General features: G+C 36.1%; 1 protein-coding gene across 1 annotated transcript in view; it reads right to left on the bottom strand.

Moving 5' to 3' along the window:
- Nucleotides 1-24053, bottom strand: part of LOC100773941 (low-density lipoprotein receptor-related protein 1B) — a 1050824-nt gene that overhangs the window by 651619 nt on the left and 375152 nt on the right. The window contains exons 22-25 of the mRNA XM_035447074.1: nt 10319-10516; nt 8748-8952; nt 749-913; nt 251-495 (exon numbers count right to left, since the gene is read on the bottom strand). Of these exons, the coding sequence (XP_035302965.1) occupies nt 251-495; nt 749-913; nt 8748-8952; nt 10319-10516 (813 nt within the window). The remainder of the gene's footprint in view (nt 1-250; nt 496-748; nt 914-8747; nt 8953-10318; nt 10517-24053) is intronic.

Below are 24053 nucleotides of genomic sequence, written 5' to 3'. Positions count from 1 at the left end.
ATAAAGCTTCCCACACTTTCTTTTCAGTGATTAAAATTTTCAAGACAGTATAAAACCTTTACTTTCTAAGAATAATATTCTAAATGAAGAAATTTAAAAGGAAAAGCAGAAAAATTCTGAGCTAATTAAATGAAGATTAGTGCTACCAGAAACATAAAATAACTATTAACTTACAACATTTTTTTACACTCATACTTATACAGTTCATGTGGATATGTTTCAAGATGTTTGGCTTGTCCTAAGCACCTACCTTGTGGCTGTCGACTGGGATGGTATATCTGAAGGTCAAAAGGCTGTGCACTGGTCTTCTGAATCACAGTGACATTATGCCCTGTCCACTTGTTGGCTTTGGCCAGTGTGTTGGTTCTCCAGTCTGTCCAGTATACCTCACTCCCATACAAAGACACAGCAAAGGGATGTGACAGGTACTCATGTCCTCTGATAATTTCTATCATGTTTGTTCCATCATAGAAGGCTGAGTAAATAGCATCTGACCTAGAGAAAGGTCAGTACAGCAATGATTTATCAAAGCCACTGAAGGAGTCCAGTGATGCAGTTATGCAAATCAGACAAATGATAAAGTAATTAACTCTATGGACCTATATCTAATATTTTCTAAAGCAAAACAAAAACAACTACTAAAACACAAAATACGGTCTCACTGTATGATACCCATATATTAGAATACTTAACAATACAGTTAAAAACACGGAGAAAGTAAATGAAAATACAAAAGAATATTTTTAACCTGGCATCTGTCCAAACTATCCTTTTTTCAAAGTGGTCCACAGTCAGTCCATTAGGCCATGCCCCAGTTTTCATGTCTTTATAGATAGTTTTTCTCCCAGCACCACTCATAGAGGCAGATTCAATTCGAGGGAAATTGGCATCCCAGTCTGTCCAGAAAAGAATTCTGAAGAAAAAGAAATAATGACATTGTTTCATTCCTTCATTTCCAGTGTTTATCTTATGCTTACCACATAAGGAGAAGTTTCCTAGGTAAAAGTTGCATTAAAAAAGCCTGTATTTTCTAAGTCAGTGGCTTCAAGTACATAGGAAGACAAACCATGTGAGTTCATGTATATGGAATTACAAAGTGTGAAATGTTTTGAAGAAAAGGTTGTAATGAGGAGAGTAGTAGTTGGTAAGAATAGAGGGTACAGAATAGTCTAACAGGAGAAAAATGAGGCTGCTTCAGGCTCAGAAAAAGACCAGAGCTCCAAGGTGTAGTCAGAGAGGGATGAGGAACAAGAAATAGAACAGGGTCATCAAACAGCAAGGGAGCAGGTGGAACACCACCCAGGAGCTCTTGGGGATTTTACTTAGAGGAATTACTAATGATCTAATCATGAGGATATTGTGAACAAAGCCTCCTAAAGAGAAGCCTTACCTGCAGATTAACTGACTCACTAGAATTCCAGTGATGTGTAGAGACTGGAATGTTCCAGGCACAAAGCTATTTGCCATACCTTGGACTAGCTGTCGACCACCCCAAAGAATAGCTATTCCTTGCCAACTTTGTGTCAGAACTAAGCCCCTGTAATAGTATACAAAAACCCTGTGGATAACTTAGCAGACCCCTAACTTTCAATAATCCAAAGCCAATTATATCATCATACATCATCTGATGACCTGTAGAAAAGCTTCCCCCATGCTTTTATGACTGCATCGATGATGAACCCACCAATATATTTTAAAGTTGCCTTGAGCTATGATTCTCTTTGTTCTACAAACTAGAAAACTTCATACAACTGCTTAAACATTGGGAAATTGAGTGGGGCTTTGGTCACTGAAAATGGCTCCAGAATAAACAATTGCCTAGTCCCTTTAGAATGTGAGAGTATTGTTTTATTATGTGAACAATATGTTTCTCAGTAGCTTATTGTGATACCCTTTTAAAATCATTAGCAGCTTCTGGGTGTTTTCACAGATATGCTGACAGGAAGATTTCTAAAAAAAAAAAAAAAAAAAAAATGATCAAATTGCCTGTTGTTTGTTCAGGGAAATATTTGATGTTTGGAAAAGCACAACTGTAAATAGTATCACCAGAGGGGATAAGACTGATAATTATTGAAGCTGAGTAATAGGTGCGATTGATTTTATCATGCAAATAGTTTTAGTTTATGTGTTGATCGTTCAATTATAAAAGTTTAAAAATACAGATATCTCAAAATAAAATAGGTAAAAATATTCAAATGTACTGGAGGACATATATTAAATATCTAACACTTATTTCTTTGTCTTTTTTAAAAATTACAATTCTTTAAAGAAAATGGTGTTTTGAATTACACCACTAATTATAGAAAATAATGTTAATAGTAATATATGAAAATGTAATAAATGAACAAATTTTCAATTTTATATGCACTTAGTGTTTTGCCTTCCTTTCTGTCTGTGTGTGTGTGTCAGGTCCACTGGAACTGGAGTTAGAGACAGTTTGAATCACCATGTGGGTGCTAGGAATTGAACCCAGGTCCTTTGAAATAGCCATCTCTCTAGCCCCAGAGTATACAAAATTTTTAATATGTTTTATTAAATCAAACATGGAACAAAGCTTCATTACTATGAGGGTGGTACATTCTTCAATTAAGTAGTTGGAGAAGATAAAAAGTTGCAGACCTGGACCATAATAATTTCTTTAGAGCTCTCTTTACCATTCTAACTATTTACTGCTGCAGCTGGCAATATGATCCTGGGAGAATAGAGCCTAAAAATGAGGCCAACTAAAGACTCATGCAATGGGCAACTTTATTCAGAGCACAGGACAGTTTATGCTCAGAGGGTTAAGAAGGGTCATCTGAGTAAAGTGTCCAGTCACAAGGAAAAGCGACATGTGACAAAAACGTGTTTCCTCCCTAAAGGCACATGAAAAACAACAGCTGAAGTAAAAGCACTCTGATCCACTATACCTGGAAGGATCAAATAAACACATTACAAAACCAATTCTCTTTTGAAGAAACTGAGATCACAAGAATCTTGCATTGTTTTCTTACAAACATTCAGTATTCTCACATGTTCCATTCTTAGACTGTGTTCTGACACTTACCAATTCTTGATCTTTGCTGTATTGGGCCTATCATTTTAACAGAATAGTAACAATAATAAAACAAACCTTTTGAAATGTATTAACTTAACAAAATCCTAGTTTTCCACCAATCAAATTAAGAGTGTTGTCAAAGAGCATCTCTGGTTTAAAGAGAATTTCCCCATATCTTCATTAACTTGTCTAACTGGTGTGTCATCTAATATATTTGAAAGGTGTATTGATTTGCTCCAGAATAAACCATCTCTTACTGTATGCCCTTTAAGGTGAATGCTGGTTTTTATTTTTGTTGCTGTTGTTGGTTTTGATTTTTTAGTTGTTCCTTTTTATTTTTTCAATCCTTGTTTGCATGTTTATGTGTTTGTTGTTTTGAAGAGCATACCTTTGGGTTCAATTTAAAAGACACTATAAATTCTCAAACATACTTCTAGAGAGCAAAATATGGGATAGATCGATGTGGCATTCTAACTGAAGTGACATTAAAAAGTGTGTGTGTATGTGTGTGTGTGTGTGTGTGTGTGTGTGTGTGTGTGTGTGTGTGTTCTTTAGTGAGCTATGTGATATTAAACTTCTATCATATTTAGTGGGAAACTTTAGTCAATTTTTGTAGAAGAATATGTTCTAAAAACAGTTCCCTTCAAAATGTTCTTAACCTTGCCACAACACAGTTAACACAAGTGACATTCATGGTTGATTTCAAGGCTCATTGTTTCAAAAAGTTCCCAGAACTCTTTTGTGAATTTTACAAGTTGGTACTATAACAACATCATTCTTTTTATTTTCCTTTCTAAATGGAAAAATGTGTTAAAACTTTAGTTCCTCAAGTACAGGAAGACTGGATCTTTGTATAACTCAGAGATGCTCAGCCTTAATTGTTTTTTTTTTTTTAAAGAGAAACTATGGGCTACATTTTTGCAGTTTCTGTTTTCAGATTAAGCTGGGCAATGGACCCTGAACAACCTGGACCATCGTAGTCTAATCTGTCAGGTAAAGTTGAAAACGGTGAAAGGAAACGATCTTGGCAAAGCAGAGGTTATGTTTGTCTTTTAAAGCTAACAATGGATAGGGATTGCTGTAATTTACTGTATTTCCAGAGAAAATTTAATAGAATTGCTTCACTAATGTTCACAAATGCTGGTTCAGTAGATGTCAATTACTAGGACACCTGAAAAGTAAATGTGAGCAATAGAGAATGAAACAAATTGTCCCGGGTGGGACTGAGCATGAGCATGGCGAAGTTCAAGAGCACTGGAGGACTCTGCACATTCACAACTGCTGATCATGCCCCAATAAGAAGCTTGGTGTTTCAGAGGTTCACATCCTCCTTCAGGCCACTTCAGCAAGAAGTTCAACTCGAAAATGAATGAAAGAAGGCAGAAAAATCGCCCTTCCTAAGAGCCACATTACTATCTTAGAATAGCCTGTTACTTCAGAGACTGTGTAGAAAGCCTGAACACTGGAAATGCCGAACGAGGCGGATGCACTTTGTAATATACGCAAAGGTGAGTGAGTGGTTGTGTGCTAGTGAGTGTAGATGGTTGTGGAAACACTAATATTATTCGTCTCTCCAAAAATGAGTCACAAAGGCTCCCTGGATTCCTAAAATTCATAGGAGACATGCATGTTTTATAGGGTTGATATTATGACAGTCATTTGTTTGTTGGTTTTCTCTGACACACTGAGTAAACAAAGTGGCCGAGGATAAACCTTTCTTTTTATTTGTTATTGTAAATGAAATTTATAGTATTCCTCATCAGTTCTCCTTTTCTGTGTAATCTAAGGCCTTAGAGGTGGTATGTAAACAAAACCAGCCCACAAGCATACTTTGTTTAACAAGCATGCATTGGTCACTTTTCTGTGCTCCAAGAGCTGTGATGGACTTTCAAAAATTGAAAGAGAGATCAATCCACAGTCCATTTCGCTAAGGTTTTCTTTATTCAGATAACACCAGTCAAGCGCAAGCCAAAGCGGGCCAGGGGCAGCAAGGCAGCCAGGCCAGAGAGAAGGGAGAAGGGAGAAGAGGGTCTCCACGTGTGCGGGTCCCTTAAGAACCGTTCCAGCATCACCTTAGACTTCCCCTTACCACGCCCTCATGGGCGTGTCCTGGCACACCTATCCGGGCTACTAGGAGGCAGGGCTACAGTGTCTCCCTACAAGGAAGCTTTTGATTTAACAGAAAATAATATATATATATATATATATATATATATATATATATATATATATATATATTCAAGCCATAGTTTTCAACCAATTCAGGGAAGTTGCCCTAAAATGAATTATTTAAAAAATGTTTAGATTTTGGAGCTCTTATCAACACAGGTACAGAACATCCTTACATCTCAGGAAACTTTAAAAAAAAAAATGGTAATGCGCCTTTTAGAAAACACTGAGATGATAAATTATGAGATGATAAATTATGTTTAATTAATTTATTTGCCTTGCTGGTTTTTCTGATTAGTTTGACTTTGCAGCATGCTTGTGTTTGTGTGTGTACATGGGTATGTTCCTTTGCATTTGCTATATGTGTGAGTGTATGGTTATGTTGTGTATACCCTGTGTATGAATGTATATATTTGTGTGTGTTTGTGTTGTACATCCTGTTTGTAAGTATTGAAAGACTTAAAAATTAGCAAAGCAATATAGCCCAGATAAGGAAACTCTCCAAAGGAATGTAGGGTGGCCTAATCCAGAAACTGAATGAGGCCACTACTATGACTTAGTGCCTGGAATTTACCAGTTTACAAGGCCATAAGATAACTGGGTACCTTGAATTCCCAGATGGCCACCCTCCCCGAGGGGCTCATGAAGGAAATAGATTGCCCCACTGGCCAATGTGTCAATAATTAACAATTAAGTGTCCCTATGAAACAAAGAGATAGCTACCATTAGTTAGTACATCCTGAGGTCTGCAGGTTTTACAACTGATGGGGTCAGGAGGCCATCTGATTCCCAGGGCTCCCCTCAAGACAAAGAGCCTCCTAGGAACCCATGACTCTGGTCACATACTCAACCAACAGAGAGTCGAAGCCCCTGTGCCTGGGGAATGGGGCTGCTCTCTAGCCTGCATGCTGAGAGAGCCCGTTTGTACAAACATCCACCTTTCATTAAAGCCTCTTGCTGTTTGCATCAAGTTTCTGCCTCTGCATGGTGATTGGGGTGGCCACGGTCGTGGGAAGAAATCCTGGAGGCCTGAGCATCTGAGGGGGTCTTACAGTATGAGTGTATATATATGTATGTGCTGTATATTCTGTGTGTGACTTGGCATGTGTATGTTATATATGCCACAAGTATGCTTATTGTTCTTTTGTTTTTAGTCTACCATACAAAAACTCTAATCTTTAAAGTAATCTCACAGGATTTTACTAAAGTATCCAATAAAGCTAGCACCATTTAAACATTTGTATTAAAATTAACACATAATTGCTATGGCTGTAATTTAAGGAGGTCAAATGAATTCCCATTATAACTATTCCAATATTCCACTTAATAACTTTAAGTAAAATACTCTCAAATCTTGACAGCCATACTTTTCAGTTAGCTCTCACAGGAGTGAGAAGTGAGTATCATCTGTACTTCCCTTATTTATGCCAGAAACAGTTTGAAACATGTTGTTTCCAACTTGTTTTATTTTTTAACAACCTCATTAGTACTGTGATTAGATTAATTAACTGCTAAAATGTCCTAGCCTAACTTAGTGGAAGAGAGTATTCTCTCTTGGAGGACTTTTACAGGACTCCTGTGCCCCTCCCCCACAAACACATACACACTTGGACCTCTTGGAGGTGTTTGATAAGTTCTGCTACTTATGGGCTAGCCTTTTCTATCAGCATTAGACTCTCACAGGAACCCTTTAGTCACTGAAATGTTTGGTATTTTCACTTAGTTTCTGTGGCTTTGTGTTTCTGTTTCATTTTCTTCTTTTCAAGTTGGATATTATGGGGGAGGGGGGAAATCCACCACCAACAAAACAGAGACAAATAAGCTTATCATCCTTCCTGTGGATACAATGCTTAGGACATGAAATCTCTCTCAAAATGAAAAACTGTACAATCTCCAAAACTCACTTTTCTAGTTTGTGTTCACCTCTCTCTTACAGTCTGTGCATTGGGAATTGTTCTCCTTTTCTTCCTCATGATGGAGCACACTACAAATGTGTCCTGATTCAACATATCACTTTCTGTTTTGCAGAAAGTTTCCCATGAAGATTTATTGTTTGTACAACTTAGCCAGGAGTGAGGGGCAGGACCTTCCTATCAGTAGGGGTCACAGTGGGAGCCATGAGCTAGAAGCTTTGTGGGTGGTATCGAAGGTCACCAATCTGCTTGCATTTGATAAGAGGCTTACTCATTTAACTTCTCAGCCCTTTTTAGTTGAATTGCTTACAGAAACTAAGAAAGAAAGTGTATAAGGGACACTGTAGACTAGAGAATACACCTCTGAGCTAAAATAAACATTTTCTCTCCACTCATCCACGCCAGATCTTCCAAGTTTCAAAAAGTCAGAAATCCGGATTTCAAGAAAAATTCCTCGATATTTGAAGAATCTGTGATGGATTCAAAACACATTTTACACCCTATGAAAGACAAATCCTCATGCTGGGGTTGCTAATATAGCATCTCCTCTGCAGACAAGCTGTTCACATTTTAAATTTAATGTCTAAATGGGGAGAAAGGAGAAATATCTCCTGATCTGCTGGTGTTTAGGTCCTGGGGAAACAACACAGAAGCAGCCAAATATGGGCAGGAAGCTCAGGACCGTCAAGGTGGGGGGGGGCAGTCTTCTGTGCATCCCATTCAGCTTCCTCTAGGCTCACAAGGCTGTTAATGATGATTTCTGAACTTTGAATTTACAATATACAGCCCAAAGTAGTGCTTTAAAAATATTTTGACTTGACAAAGCCTTCAACTTACTAGCTCATTACCAGGGAAATAAATAATTCACAGGAATTCAAAGGCATTCTCCCCTGTCGGATGCATATTTCCTTCCCATATGTAATCCTTTATATTCAGAAGATAATGCTGAAATCTAAGAGGTCACACATTTGGTTTCACCAGAGAGCTAGTGCCTGTGCCAGAATTAGAACTCATGGCTTCTAAGTCTGCTGTTTTTCTTGGGCTGCTTGAAAAATCAGCACACAAGGGACAAACCAGGCAACAGCTGAAGTCACTCAACATTTAACATTGTTTTCCAGAATCAGGTCTTTTGTCTCTCGAAACTTCCCAACAGTCAGCATCTCACAGCTAGACTCCTTTAAGTCTGTTTCAATTTCCTTTTCAATTGACTCTAAGAACATACAAAATAAATAAAGGGTGAGTTGGTTAACATCTGTGACTATTCAGAACAAAGACTTGCCCTGGGGTTTGTAGCCATTAGAAAAAATTATAGCATCTCTGGGGCAGAGCAAAGAGAAATTCATTAAATTATTGCTTTGGAGGAGAGTTGCAACCCCTTCCAATAGTGCTTAGTGGCCATATTTAATAGGAAGATACATTCTGCCTCAGAAAATGTCTGAGTAAAGGACTCCATAAGGAAACTTCTGCCAATGTGCCCACACTTACTGCTACGCTACTATGCTGGCACACACAGCTGCACAGAAACAAGCATACTAATATGTAAAGTAAGCATTTCTTGTCCTTACTTAGAACTGTAAATAGGAGGAACAATTTTACGACATGAAGAGCCTTAAAATAAAGCTTCTTACCCGTATCTTGGGTCCAGTGCAATGGCCCTGGGATGTTCCATGGCTCCTGCTATCAATGTAGCTCTCAGAGAACCATCAAGTTTAGATACTTCAATTTGGTCCAGATTGCTGTCAATCCAGTATATGTTGCCTGCTATCCAGTCAACAGTCAGGCCTTCTGGAGTAGCCAAGCCATGTTCCACAACCACTTCTATGGCACTGACACCTGTTAGTAAAAGGAAGCCAACGTGCAAGCGATTCAAGAAGCCCAGAAGACAAGCCCATCTGTGATCACAGCCCAAACTACGTCACCTCTGAAGGTCCAAGTGGAAAAATAATACCTAACAGAGAAAATTGATTGCAACATTTATAGTTCCTGTTCCTCCCTACTAGAAATTTTCACTCTCACAAACCCTTCCAGGACTTTTGGAAAACACTGAAGTGATAGCAATGTGAGGCTGTAAAGCAATTACTTCCTGTTTGGTGTTTTCCTGACAGAACAAGAGGCATACTAAAACAATAAAGTATGGTGGGGAAAACAAGGGAATTTAAGTACAAGACTGTCCTTCAAAGAGAGAAGTAAGGCATGAAAGTCTACCTGGATCAACATGCATTGTAATTAATAACCACACCATTCTCAGTCTTTGGTTAGGTATCGTACATAATTTCACTTTTTCCATTTATAACCTCAGCAAACTTAAGCCCTAAGTCACACTCATCCTACTACCTGGCGCATGAACCTCATGGCAGGTAGAAACTAATAAGAGGGAAAGTTGTCAGCATGGGCAGCATAAAAATCAGCAGTTGGGTAATATCTGCCCTCTTTTCTATTTATCTACTACTTAATTTCTTTCATAACTAAATAAAATTCATTTTCGACACTTTTCTATGGTGTATTCATTGTATCACCTAAACTGTCAGTGGTTTCCATTATAAATTTATATAGTTAACAAATCAGTTCTCTAAAGTCACTATTTTTAGTCAGTATGTGAGCATACAAATTGGGAGTTTTTTTCATATTTTAACTATATTGTTTTTAAGTATTACTAATTTTGAAATTGTAAAGAGGATTTCATGAGAAATTAATAATTTGATAGCACTTATAATTGCAATGCCACAAACAAAACAACATTGACAAGTGAAGTACCACACAGCTTTATCTCAAACAGTACCTGTTGCTTATGAGACAGAAGAGGTAAATTTAATTATGGCAAAAATATAGTTTATATATTTGAAGAAGAATTTTCATTATTTCTTTGAATTATGTTGAAATGTGTTATTCAAATAAAAGTGAGCTACTTTAACTCCCAAATCCAATTACTAGTACCTAGAAAATAATCTTTTCTTTTCCTCATAAGAAAATACATTTTCTTCTCCATAACTCTCAGAAAAATACAATGAAAGACAATAGATGGGTAATCTGGGCCTGGCCAATTCTCTCCCTTAGCACATCTTCAAATATATACTCAATCTTCTGATTTCACACATACAGAGAGAACTCACAGTGAAGGATTAATAAAAATCTTTTCTGATATTATATATTGCTATTCAAAAACCAACTTCATCATTCGGTAAAACTTCAATACACATACCTCCATTCTCTGAAAGTTTGCCCCTGTATATTCTGTCTTCTACAACATCTGTCCAATAAAGTAAACTTTGATTGAAGTGAAAATCAAGTGCTATGGTGTTTCTCAGTCCAGGAACAAGTAGACTATAGTCTCCTTTATGCAGATCAATCCTCCGAATCTCGTGGCGTATAGAAAAGATGATGAATGCCTCAAAAGGATCTGTAATTAAATGCATTTTAATTGAATTTAGACATTTTTATAAATAAAATTCAATTTTATTAATTTTCTGATTGGATCTAAGACTCACTCTATTAGAATTAAAACATATCAGCCATTTTTAAAGGAATCTTGAACTTATAGCTAGAAAGGCCATGAGTCTTAAGTAAGTATATGATTCTATTATTTTGTTGAGTGGACGTAATAAAATGACTCCCAATTACTTATCATACCACTAGGTCAGAGACTCTCTCAACCTACATCTTATAAATCTCTTCTTGCAATAGATGCCCATTAGCACAGACATTTCCACCCCGGAAAAAAGAAAAAAGTCATTGAGTATATAATAAGAGATTGCACAGTGCTCAGCCATAAGTGGAATAGACATATCACACACCTTACCACAAGGTAGAAAAAGGAACAAGATTATATGAGTCAGATGTGGTTGAACAATAAGAAACAGTGTTTGTCAGGCCTAGACACAATAGGGCAGTTGTATATATGAACTCACAGGAATTGTGATAGAATCTGAAAGACCCAAATGAGCCCGAGTCATAAAAATCCCAACACAAAGGGGGGAAGGGCTGCATGAAACACCACTACTAGCTGAGGTGAAGGAGAGACAGTTATGTTTAAGGACATAACCACTGGTAGGTAGGCTGCATGCGAGGACAGGCCCCACTCCCAAGACTAGTTGGACAGTACAAAGTTGATAAGGAAAGAAAGTAAAAAGAAAGAAAGAAAAAGAAAGAAAGAAAGAAAGGAAAGGAAGCCTGATAATGAGATTGATGACTGACTTATATGCCACCTAATAGCCCTCATCCAGCAGTTGGTGGAAGTAGAGGCAGACACCCACAATTAATCACTGAACTGAACGGGAATCCAGTTGCAGAGAAGGACGAGTGAAGAGCAAAGGGGTCCAGACCAGGCTGGTGAAACCCACAAAAACAGCTGACCTGAACATTGGGGAAGTCTTGCTCCCCAGACTGATAGCTGGGATACCAGCATGGGACTGATCCAGATCCCAGGAACATGGGTTTCAGTGAGGAAACCTCAGAAATCTGTGGGACCTCCTGTAGTAGTTCAGTCCTTATCCCTAGCATAGGTGTGGACTTTGGGAGCCCATTCCACATAGAGGAATACTCCCTGAGCCAAGGCAAATGGAGGTGGGCCTAGGCCCTATCCCAAAGGATCTGATAGATTCTGTTGACACCTTATGGAAGGCCTCACCATCCTGGGGGAGCAGAAAGGATATATGATAGGTAGGGTTTTAGTTGGGGGGAGTGGTAGTGGAGGCTGGGAAGCAGAGGGAACTGGGATTGTCATGTAAAACCATCTTGTTTTTAATTAAAAAAAAAGAAAGGAAAGGAAGGATAGAGGAAGGGATGGAAGGAAGGAAGGAAAGAAGGAAGGAAGGAAAGAGAGAGAGATTTTAAAGCTTGTGAAAAAGAATGAGAGGCTGAAGGGGATGGTTAGGAGAGGAGTTTGGGGTATGTGCGTGCGAATGTTCAGAATATTTCCTCCAAATTAATAAAGCATTTGTACTGATTTTGGAATTCTGATAACAAAAAAGCAGTTGCTTTTCAAATTGAACTTAAAAGGAACTTGAACACTTTAGATTTCTATTCCATTTTATACAAGGTGTTATTGTGTTTTGCTTCTTGAATTTGCACATACTTTATGAAAATACTCTGATGAAAGAACACAAAAAAAAATGTTCTCACAACGGTGATTTTTGGACATTTTCTATTTTCTTGGCATGTTAGGTGACAATTCAATAATGCCTAAGTGGTACCTAATAAAACCTAACCCTGATGGAAATGATGAAGAAATCCAGGATTTGTAAATGAAATTGGAAAAGCTAATGACCTAACCAGAAAACTCAAGGAAACTTCTTACAGGTAGAATAAATCAAACAGAAAATAAAATATCAGGATTTCAGAATAAGGCAGAATACCTAGGCCAAATAAATAAATACATTTACAAATTAAAAATGAAAAGACAAACCTTTGAATTAGAGAAAAGTTGAGGAAATCCTTGGAAAATAGTATAGATGAGATCTTCAACAAAGCCAAAGCAAAAAAAGTTCTCCTTATGAAGGAAATAAATGCTCATATAGATGCAAAAAAGCACATAGAACACCACATAGACAAGACAAGAAACTCCCCACAGTTACACATGATTAAAACATAAAAATATAGAACAAAGAAACTGAATTAAAATCTGCAAAGCAAACCCATCACACGTAAAATGGAAAACCCATCAGAGTATCAACTTAGTTCTTGATGTACACTTTGTAAACAAGATGGGTGTAATCAATATATTCCTTTCAGAAATAATTTTAAACATTAATAATCTTAACTGTCTAAGATAAAGGCTGAAAGAAGGAATTGAGAAATAAAAGTCATCTACCTGATATCTACAGAAAACACATTGTAGCTTTAGAGATACACACTACCTTCAAGAGAAAGGGTAGGCAAAACATTTCAATCAAATCATACTAGAAAGCAAACAGACATTCCTATGTCAATATTTGACAAAATAAACTTCAAACTAAAACTAATGTTAAGAGTTTAAAAATAAAACCTTCATTCTAGTCAAGGGACCAATTAAAAAAGAACACATTATTATCCTAACATGTGTGCACCAAACTCTGGAGTACAAAATTTCATAAAAAATTATACTACTGAAATTAAAGACACAGATTAACATCAGCACATTAATATTCATTGATACCAGTATCCCACTTTCTCCAATAGACATTCCATCTGGACAAAAAATAGAGAAACATAAGAATTAATTGATACACATATCAAATGAACTTAAGAGGTATATACATAATATTCTTTCCAAGCACAAACACACACACACACACACACACACACACACACACACACACACACACACACACACACAAAATGCTTTCTACTTAGAAAGCAATGGAAGCTGGCTTCTAAATATACAATAGACTACAATTAGAATACAGAACTAGTCTTAACAAATTCAGTAAGACTAAAATAACTGTGTACCTTCTTTGGCCATAAAACAATAAAAGTTAAACTTGATAGCAAAGAAATCTCTAGTAAGCACACAAATACTTGGGGAAGTTAAAAAGCTCATGGCGGAATAACGAATTGGTCAAATAAGAAATCAAGAGAAATATAAGAATTTTCTTGGAACTAAGTATAAACAAAACACAATACAACAATATCTCTAACACACATTAAAGAAGTCCTATGAGGGACATTTACAACTCCAAATATCTACAGCAAAAAAAAAAAAATCATAAGGAACACAAATAAATGACTTATTGATGCAACTCAAAATTTTGGGGGAATAAGAACAAACCAAGTACAAACCTAGAGATACTAAAATCCTATCAGAAAAAATTAAAAGGTAAGTAATTTCAGCAATGTGGAAGTTTACAGATTCCACTTTCTTAAATCAATAGCTTTTCTATACAGCAACAACAAACAGAGACAGAAATCATTAATATACCTGCATTCATAATAAGATCAAGGAAAATAAAATGTGGAGGAGCAAATTTGATCAAAGAAGTAAAAGACTTCTACAATGAAATTCCTCAGTCTCTGAATAAAGAGATAAAAAAGATGCCAGAAAATGACAGGATATCCCATGTGTGGATTTCAAAAAACACTCACAAATCTTAATCAAAATCCCAACCTAATTCTTCACAGATATTAAAAAGTAACTATGCTAAAATTAAAATGGATCCAAAAATCACCATGAAACAAAAACAATCCTCATCATAGTGAAGTATACTGGAAGGAATACCATTCTCAACCTCCAAATATATTACAGAGCCACAGTAATAAAAACAATATGGTATTGACACAAAAACAGACAGACAAATGGAACCAAACATGACCACGCATAGCTACAGCTATCTGGCAGTAGAAAAAATATATAAAAAACATACACTGGAGAAAATATAGCATCTTTAAAAATGTTGCTGGGATAACTATATGTCACCATGAAATTAGACTCATATTTACCTCTGGGCACAAAACCCAGCTTTAATGAACCAAAGACCTTAATGTGAAACATTAAACACTGAAACACTAGAAGACAACATAGGCAATACTCTACATGATGTAGGTGTAGGAAAGGACTTTCTGAATAGGACTCTATTTGTTCAGGAATTGAGGCCAGCAATTAATAAACTGAGGCTTGAAAGACTAAACAGCTTTTGCGTAGCTAAAGAAACAATTAGTGGAGTGAAGGGAAAGTCAACAGAGTGGAGATGATCTTTGCCAGGTGTATATTTGACAGAGGATTAACATCCATAATATACCAAACACACACATACACACACACACACACACACACACACACACACACACAGAGAGAGAGAGAGAGAGAGAGAGAGAGAGAGAGAGAGAGAGAGAGGGAGAGAGAGAGAGAGAGAGAACTAAAACAAGCAAACAAGCAAAAACAAAAAAAGAGAAACCAAAGAACCCACTAAAAAACTGGGCTTTGGCTATGAACAGAGAATTCTCAAAGGAAGAAATAAACATGGCTGAAAACCATTAGACTGCTGGTATTGGGGAAGTTAGCAAATCAAGACAACTTAGAAATTTTATCTTACCTTAAATCAGCATGGCCAAGTTAAACAAAATGGGGGAAATCAGGAGCTTTAATTAGGGACAGGTTGGGAAGTAAATACAGAAGGATGCAGGATGATGAAACAACAGCAAGTATGCTTGAAAAAGTAATAAGGAAAATGTTTAGTATATGTTTACTTAGAATTACATATAGTGTGTGTGTGTTGTGTGTTTGTGTAGTTTGATGAAAACTTCCCCAGTGAACTGACAATGTTTCCTCTCCAATTTACAGCCTATTTAATAAGTACTCCAACACTAGACATGAGAGTCTTTTAATTTTTTCAGTATTTTCCAAGGGACTCCCAAAACAAAATAGACAATTGAAATTGCTATTGGTTGCCTCCAAGAAGTCGACAGCAAATCTATATTGCTTAGGACACTACATACTTTACATATAGGACCTGTAGGGTCTGGGCATTCTCCCATGCCAGCTTCTAACAGCCCAATTCATGTATGGCACCTATGAACTAAAGCAACAAACAACATGGAATACTGTCCCTGAGCCTTCAATAGTGGCACCTACAGCTTGGTAGTAACCAACAGCTCTCTTACTGGAATTAAGTTCTGCTCAATAAGGAAGATATCTTGCCTGATTCTAGAAACCTAGACACATACACAGAGCTAGTAAAGTCATGGATTTTTAAAGAGAATCTACAGTTGCCAGTTTATGAAACCAGTGTACCTCCTAACTACATTCTAAATATTTATACTGATTCTTACAGATAGTATATATCTTAGGGCTCATTAAAGAAATGTCTCTTTACAACAGATGGAGACCATTATATAAAAGCACAATAGAACAAAACACCAAAAACAAGTGATTGTATTGTTCTTAGTCTTACCTGAAATGACATATACAACACGCCTCCGTTACCTGGGGCTCACATTTTATATAGGAAAAGATGGAAAGACTGTAACAGCCTTAGGGGCATCAATTTTGCCATATGAGTGTATCTATTACAAAAGTCCAAGAATCTATACCCATGAAGTGTTATCAACATGATTTCTGCTTAAAAAATATCTGAACACTGATGCCAAGAGATATGCTAATATGGGAGGGGGGAGTCTTACAATGTTCTAATCCTAGACAAAGAACTACATATAACTAAGGAATACTGAGAGCAGGAGAAATGGTCTTCCCAGAGAAGAGCACAGCACTTGGTATTGTTATGGTTATTTGGTTACCCAATACCAAATGGTCAATATATATATTATATATATATATATATATATATATATATATATATATGTATATATATATAATATATATATATATATATATAAAGTTTTAACTCAACTTAATACCATCTACAGTTCATCTGAGATGAGGGAATCTTTTTTGAGAACTTTCTTCCATATGATCAGGCTGTAGGCAAGTATTTAGGGAATTTTCTTACTTAGTGATTGATGTGGGAATTCCTAGTCTACTATGTATAATGCCACCGTTTGGCTGGTGGTACTGAATTCTATAAGAATGCAAGTTGATCAAGCCATGAGAAACAAGCCAGTAAGCACCACTTTTCCATGGCTTCTGTATTGGTTTCCTGTCTCCAGTTTCCTATCTTGTTTGAGTTACTGCCTGGAATTCTCTCAATGGATTCAGGATACATAACTATGATTAAGTGTATGTAAGACAAATAAACCCCTTCCTACCCAAGTTGTTTTTGATTATGTTTCATCATGGCAACAGTTATATTGAAGAGATGGCAGATTAATTTGAACTAATTTGGTTTCAATTGCAAGCAGTTCTGCTTTCCTCACTCATCTCATTTGCTCTAAAGAGTCTTTCCTGATCAAGTACCTCATAAAGGCCCATGACATCGAGCATATCATTCCAGCCTCTGTCTTGTAGGAGCTGAAAGCCCGCACAGGCAATGAGTCAAGCATGAAAGGAAGCTTCTAACAGTGATCACAGCCAAACCCAGTCTCAGGCTGAGAAATGTATATACTACCATTTTCAAGATTAGGAAACCCATTCAGAATACCTTCAGAGATGTGATCAACACTATGTGTGTAGATGTGACCACTACTCTACTGCAAATAGGTGCTGTACAGCATGGTGTCCTTTATTGCACAGCTTGAGTGCAATAACAGCTAACTGATACTGTAGAAACTAAGCAGGTATAAGAATCTCCTATTATTTCCAATTAAAATAGAGCCAAAATCCATGAGGAGAAAACACTCAGGTCTCAAATGATTGTGGCATAGACTGACTGTCTAGGCCAGTATAGGTCTGCTAATACATTCAATGGCTAGTTTTAGCCACCAACTGAGATAAAGCTGGCAGAATCTAGAGTTAAACTAGCCAGCTGTACTTAACAGTCACTAGCAGAGGCCTGGGTCTGCCTGCTGCTGCACAGATGCACACTAAGTGCTAATGCCAATAATATTACTTGCTCATTTGTCTTTCTTCCTTTCAGTTTCACAATTCTTGATTCTTGTGTGTGGGGGGGGTTCATTCACGCATCATGTATGTTCAGATATGTGTGTGTATACTGGTGTAGACATATACATGTATATGCATGCATGATAATAGAGACAAGAAAGTCAATGCCAAGTGTTATTCCTTGATCATTTTCTGTCTAATTAGTTGAAAGAAGACCTTTTACTCAACCTAGAGCTCACCAATTCAGTTAGACTAGCTGGGCTATTAAACTAAGAACAGAAAAATATATGTTAATATGCATTCATGCCTTGCCAATTTATCTCCAAGAAAGCCTTGAAAAACAAACAAGCAGAAGCCATACGCATTTGGAGGGAGTCCAAAGCCCAACTCCTGAAGAGCTGCTCACTGTAAGGAAAAAATGTCCTTTTAAAGGGAGGGTATGGGGAAACTGTGGTTCCACACATAATATATTGCTGTATATATGCATGTATATTGGTGTTGTAGCATATATGAATATATATTTATAATCACATATGAATATGGTTTATTTCATAGAATTAAATGTAAGACCTAAAACTAAAGAACTCTTTAAAAAGAATATATACAACCACATTTTAGCTACCTTCAATTAGAAAAAACTAGTTTATTAATAAAAGAAAAAATAAATTGAATTTTATCAGGTTCCTTTATCAATGCCGGCTATCCAGAAGGTCAGAAGACAACAGGACAATGTTTCCCAAACACACATCTTATGAAAGACTCATATCCAAACATGTCATAAAGATGTATGATGACCACATGGATGCTCCTATTTAAAAGATGTAGTTAGGTACTTTGTCTGTATAATGAGAGAGTAGTTGTGATCCTCTAAATGTGTTCCCCACAGCATCTGTCAGCAGGTAAACACAACTGCAAATCAACAAAGGAACTTTTTTTCACATCCTTTCCAGAGGATTACAGTCACAAAAACAGATGGTAGAACTGTAGACACTGATACCTTCTTACACAGATGGTGGAACATTGAAGGAATGCAGCCATATTGTGAAGCATTTGAATGTTTTCCAAATTTTTAAATATTTTCCTAAAACAAGGTTTTTCAAACCTATTTATACATTTTTAAAGACAATTGCAAATGCATGTCAACTGAAAACCTTTATGTACATATTCATATTATCATTATTCTTAATCACTTCCAAAGTAGGAGTAATCTATTTGACAATCAAGGGGTGAATGAATATACAATGTTGTATTGCACAGCCATAAAATAGACATTATTCATCAATAAACAAATAAAACAAGTGCTATATTCCAAGTGGAACAAGCTTGTAATAAAAGCACACATAATGTTTGATGCTATTTCTAGAAAACTTACAGAGCAGACAAATCTATATCAGCACAAAATAGATTAGGAATTTCTAGAATGTGAGGTTGATTCATTAATAGAACTGACTGTTAAGAAGCTCCAGTTTGTTTTGGGCTCAATTAAAATACTCTCATCTTAGAATGTAGCAGTGACTTCTGGAAATGCACACCTTGTAATGGTGAATTTCATGGTTTATAATCCGTACCTCAGTTTACTTGTTACTAAAATATGTAATGAATGTGCAATTTTATAAAATTTACAAACTATATAATATTCACATTGAACTTCACTCGGGTTCTGTGTGTCTCCACCTGCACATTTACTGTGAGGGTTTACTAAACTCTTGAGAACTTTTAGAAAGGTGCAAATGCAACCTGTGAACATCTTCCTATTTCTTCTGAATGAGCTTGTGTCCAGTGCATAAAACAGGGAAGTCATCTGCTGTATAGCTACTTGCTCATAATTGAAATCCCCTGTAAAGGGAGGGAGGACCATGAAGCCAGAAGGGTAATGAAACTAAGCAGTCAGCAATCACTTTGGGAGGTGGTAATTTATGATGGAGCTGCCTGTATGCTGAGAACACGGGAATACAGCTTTCCTGAGTCACCATCATGCTGGGGTGGGGTAATGGTGATGTAGCTGCCTTTCAGTTATTAATGTTCAATAAGGTAGACCTGAATAGAATCATTTCCTTGATCAGTCATTAGTGCTCTGTAGGTTTTCCTATTTCTGTGGGGAAAAGTCATAGAATCTATCATTAAAAAGTCAAATTTCAACTCAAAGATTAAGAAAATAAAAAGAATTAAATCAAAGAAAGAGAAAAATAGTAAGACTGAGAATTAAATTTGTAAAACAGAAAAAAAAATGATTTAACAACAACAAAAAAACCCAAATACCCAAAACCATTCATTGGAAGGGTGAAAAAATATAAACAAACCAATGGCAAGATTGATTTGCATGCAAACATGTTTTTACATGAACACACAACCCTACCCATCCCAATATAGTTGCATACATAGAAAGCAAGATAGATAACAAACCAAAATGAAAATAAAATAATTATGAATATAGAAATTTAAAAACAAGCAGGGAGATGAGCTGTTCTCTAATTAAAGGTATTATGTATTTGATTTTAGAACTTTAAAATCTAAAAATTTCTGCCAAATTAAAAGCTCAATTCAGTCATTAAACTCTAACCACCAATACAGAGTGAGAGAAGAAAAACAGGAAGAAATGAAAGGGTGGAGAGAAAGACAAACAGAATGAAAGACAATGGAAGGAAAAAAGAGAAAGAGGGTGGGAGGGAGAGAGGGAAGTAGCAGAAGAATGAACAAAGGAAAGAAAGAATGAACTAAGGATGATGGGCCAAGGAGATGGCAACCTGAGTTCAAACCGTTGGACCCACATGGTGGAAAGGGAGAACTGATTTCTCCAACATGTCTGCTGAGCTCCACAAATATGATAGGTAAACAAATAAATACTGAAAATAAGCATCAGATGAAATAAAAAACATAAGCTACTTCAAATAATTTGTAGACTGGTAGTAGTCTACACATGCTCCACTGATATAAAATAAGGTAACAGTAGGAACTAAGAGGACTAGTAAAGTTTTATATCAATTAAAACAACAGAGAAGGAACACATTCATTTAATTATTTTAACCTGTTTTTACGTTTATGTATAGTGTGTGTGTGTGTGTGTGTGTGTGTGTGTGTGTGTGTGTGTGTGTATGCACACGTGTATACTGTCCCAGAGCTTTGCACATGCTAACCAGACATTTCCAGTCATACTTGTGTAACTAGAAGATAAAATTTCCATAAAACAAAGTTTTCCATATAGTAGAAGTAATCTTAAACATATGAATAACACATCCTCAGCCTCCATGAAACTCTTTGAGGCAGCTGACTTTATCAGTCCTATTATGTAAAGAGATTAAGTGAAGATCTGCAAGTAAACAAAGTAAAAGAACTGCAAAGCTAGTGGGAAGCTGAGAAGGATGTCTTGCTACTTGGTAGTTAGTGTTAGTCATAGAGTAATGGCTTGAGAATCATGAACTCTCATACGCTATCCAGCATGGTGTGTAGAGTACATCCACACTCCTTGGAAAGATTTGATAATAGTGAAATGTAATCTGCACAGCTGAAGAGGCATATGCACTTGAACACCTGGCTCAGCTGTGCATGCTGAGATAGGTATGTGCCACATAAATTTGATACAGCACACCGTTGGGGAAAACCTCAAAGCCCTTGGATATGAGAAAGCCAAGAATGGAATGTTCTATATCAATTAGGTGAAATAAGCATGACAATAAAATAATCCAAAAACCTAAAAATACTCTTAGAGCGTGAAAATACTCATTTGAGATAACATTGTACATAATTTATGTAATTTCAAAAACACAATAATAATATATCTTTTTTGAGAACTTAAACACAAATTCTAGCTGCACTCAGTGACTATCTATGGACATGCCAAGACAAATACACACAAGGCTTTAAATTCAGTAAATATTTCACTGATGTAGAAACATTTTAATCAAAAATGTTCAAAGAGTTTTCAAGTTCTTATATTTATTAGAGTCTCTTTGAGTTGAGAGAACTCCATTTGATAAATACTTACAAAATCATTCTTGGCTAAGACAAACAAGTTTCCCAGAGACCTAAAATCAAAGTTTACATTTTCATACTTTTTCATATTTGAATGCTGAGTATAGGTAGCTTCTACTAGTTTCCATGCCTTTGAGATTTCTGATGACATTTTTGATCATTATTTTCTCTTTGGGAGAATAAAACTGTGAAGAATAATCCAATATGTTACCTCACAAACTGGTGGGAAACCAAGAAGACTGAATTTTAAGATCCCGAGAATACAGAATTTTAACAAAAGGAAATACATATAAAATATTGAGATATCAAAACTAATTAATATTTTTCATGTTGGTTTCAATTTTGTCATAGATATTCAGAATGAATATCAATTCAGTGTGATGTGAGCACCTATTTTTATATGCATCTAGTGATTCTTCCAGTATAATCACCTACTCTTAAATAATAAATGACCGAATTTAGCCACTTGAGCTAGCATGTCAATCTTACTAAATAAGAGAATTAAAAATTCCCTGCTTTTGTATGAGATGGCACTTGTGCTAAACAAATGTTGCCACGGCCACCCTCACTGTGAAGAATTCTTATAAATGTAGCCCTCCCCAAGACAATGTGAAACACACTCAGAAGATGGCTATCTGTATTTATCTTCTCTTTGTTTTTCTTTAAGTCTCTTTACAAGTTCACAGAATAATTTTCATGAGACAGATTTTGAAATCAGAACATTGGTTTAAACAATGATCTCCCCTCTTCCTCTAGACTGTTTTGAGGTAAATTGTTATTGTAACTCTGCAACTCACAATTCTATATGAACAGCTCTGGTTCCTTAGAATACATATCATACCTTCAAACAAAGAATAATGCTGTAAGCCACAATTATTTTTCTCTGATTTCAGATGTATTGATTATTTTTCTGTCTCTGAAGCTAATAATTTATTTGATTTTCTATGTCCCATCATAATATAAATTTACTTTACCATAGTAAATGGTTTATCATCTTCCAGCCCCAATGTTATTACTCCCCATTTTTTGTCATTCCCCCTGCTCGAGACATCTAGAGAGTAATAGTCAACTAATACTTAAATGCATAACTCACAAAGGATGAGGGAACAGAACCGAACCTATGAAATGCAGACAATGATGGACTTTTAAGCTTTGAGCTTTACTCAAATTTCTGGATTTAGGTTACCTGCTCATCAACTTTTAATTTTTTGTTTCCTGTTTCTATCCATTTAGCTTTCCCCACTGGTCAGATAGTTTTTAATATCTCCACTTTAAATTTAGTTTATAAAAGCATTCATGGCTTTTTTTCTACTGACAAATGGTTGGAGTCTGAATTTCCCATGTATTTATCTATGCGTGTATAACCTAGTGTGTGTGTATGTAGAGGTGAGGAAAAGAGATAATTCATTGATGTACAGGTTAAAAAAGAATTTTTGCATTTCTAAGAAATAGTCCAGTGCCCTTTAATAGATTATATTCATAATTTTAATCATATAGATAAATTTTATAAAAGAAATATAAAGGATAATGTTAGGAAGTAGAATTAAGGAAAAGAATTAGTCAAAGAAATGAAACAGAGGTAATAAAGAGAAAATTTAGTCAAGAAATGTTAATGTGACAGAAACAAACAGATAAGAAGATATTCGCAGTCTGTGTTTTAAAGCATAGACCCGGTTCCTACAAATTAACAGTAAAAGATAAGTAAGTAATAACAAGGTCTTTATAGAAAAATGACACTAAACAAAATACCACAAAATTCTAATAATCATGTAGAGAAATCCTCCAATTTTGTACAATGAATAAAAAACAGCGAAGCAAATTAATGCTACTCTCAAAAATTAGAAAGAATTAAGAAACCAATAGCAAAAGCAAAACAAAACCAGAAAATCAGAATGGTTTGAGAGCTGCCAAAGATGTGGGAATGTAGGAAAGTTACTGTTGGCACAAATGCAGACTGTGCAAGCATTCTGAAGAGCAGCTGGCTCTATTCAGTAGTAACAACTGTAAGCATGCATTGATTTAGGAACATTGTTCCAACAATGTGAGGATTGTGAGCTTGAATAATTGGTCACCAATTGTGTTACTAGTCAGATGGTTGTGGAATCTTTACAGATGGGATCTAACTTGTGGACATAGCTTCTTGCCACTCCACAGCTCCAGCTCTCTAATTCTATTGATGATCTAGGGCAAGTAGCTGCCACATGGTCCCATTGTCATATAGATACCCACTACCATACCTTACTCTACTATAATTTATCATATCCTTTCAAATTCTCATTCAAGATAAAAGGCTTTCTACCTGTAGTATTTGGTCCCAATAACAGGAAATAACACATACAGAGAATCAGTACCCAGTACTTCAGTTGTTTTTATAGCAAAACTTATCAGGTGGCGTGTAGGCCTTTGAATCTATTTGCAGGAAGTATATGAAAGAATTTGCAGCAACAGGATAGAGATGCCCTAGCTAGTAATAAGTACATGTGCTACTCTAGTCAAGGAAGAGCAGAACACTTATAGAAAAACAAGCAAGAAACAGACAGTGGCAGTATGAATCAGAAGG

The sequence above is a fragment of the Cricetulus griseus genome, chromosome 6, assembly GCF_003668045.3.
Source record: "Cricetulus griseus strain 17A/GY chromosome 6, alternate assembly CriGri-PICRH-1.0, whole genome shotgun sequence".
Classification (NCBI taxonomy): Eukaryota; Metazoa; Chordata; class Mammalia; order Rodentia; family Cricetidae; genus Cricetulus; species Cricetulus griseus.
Note: the sequence above shows the minus strand (reverse complement) of the source record. Positions and strands in the feature narration are given on the sequence as shown.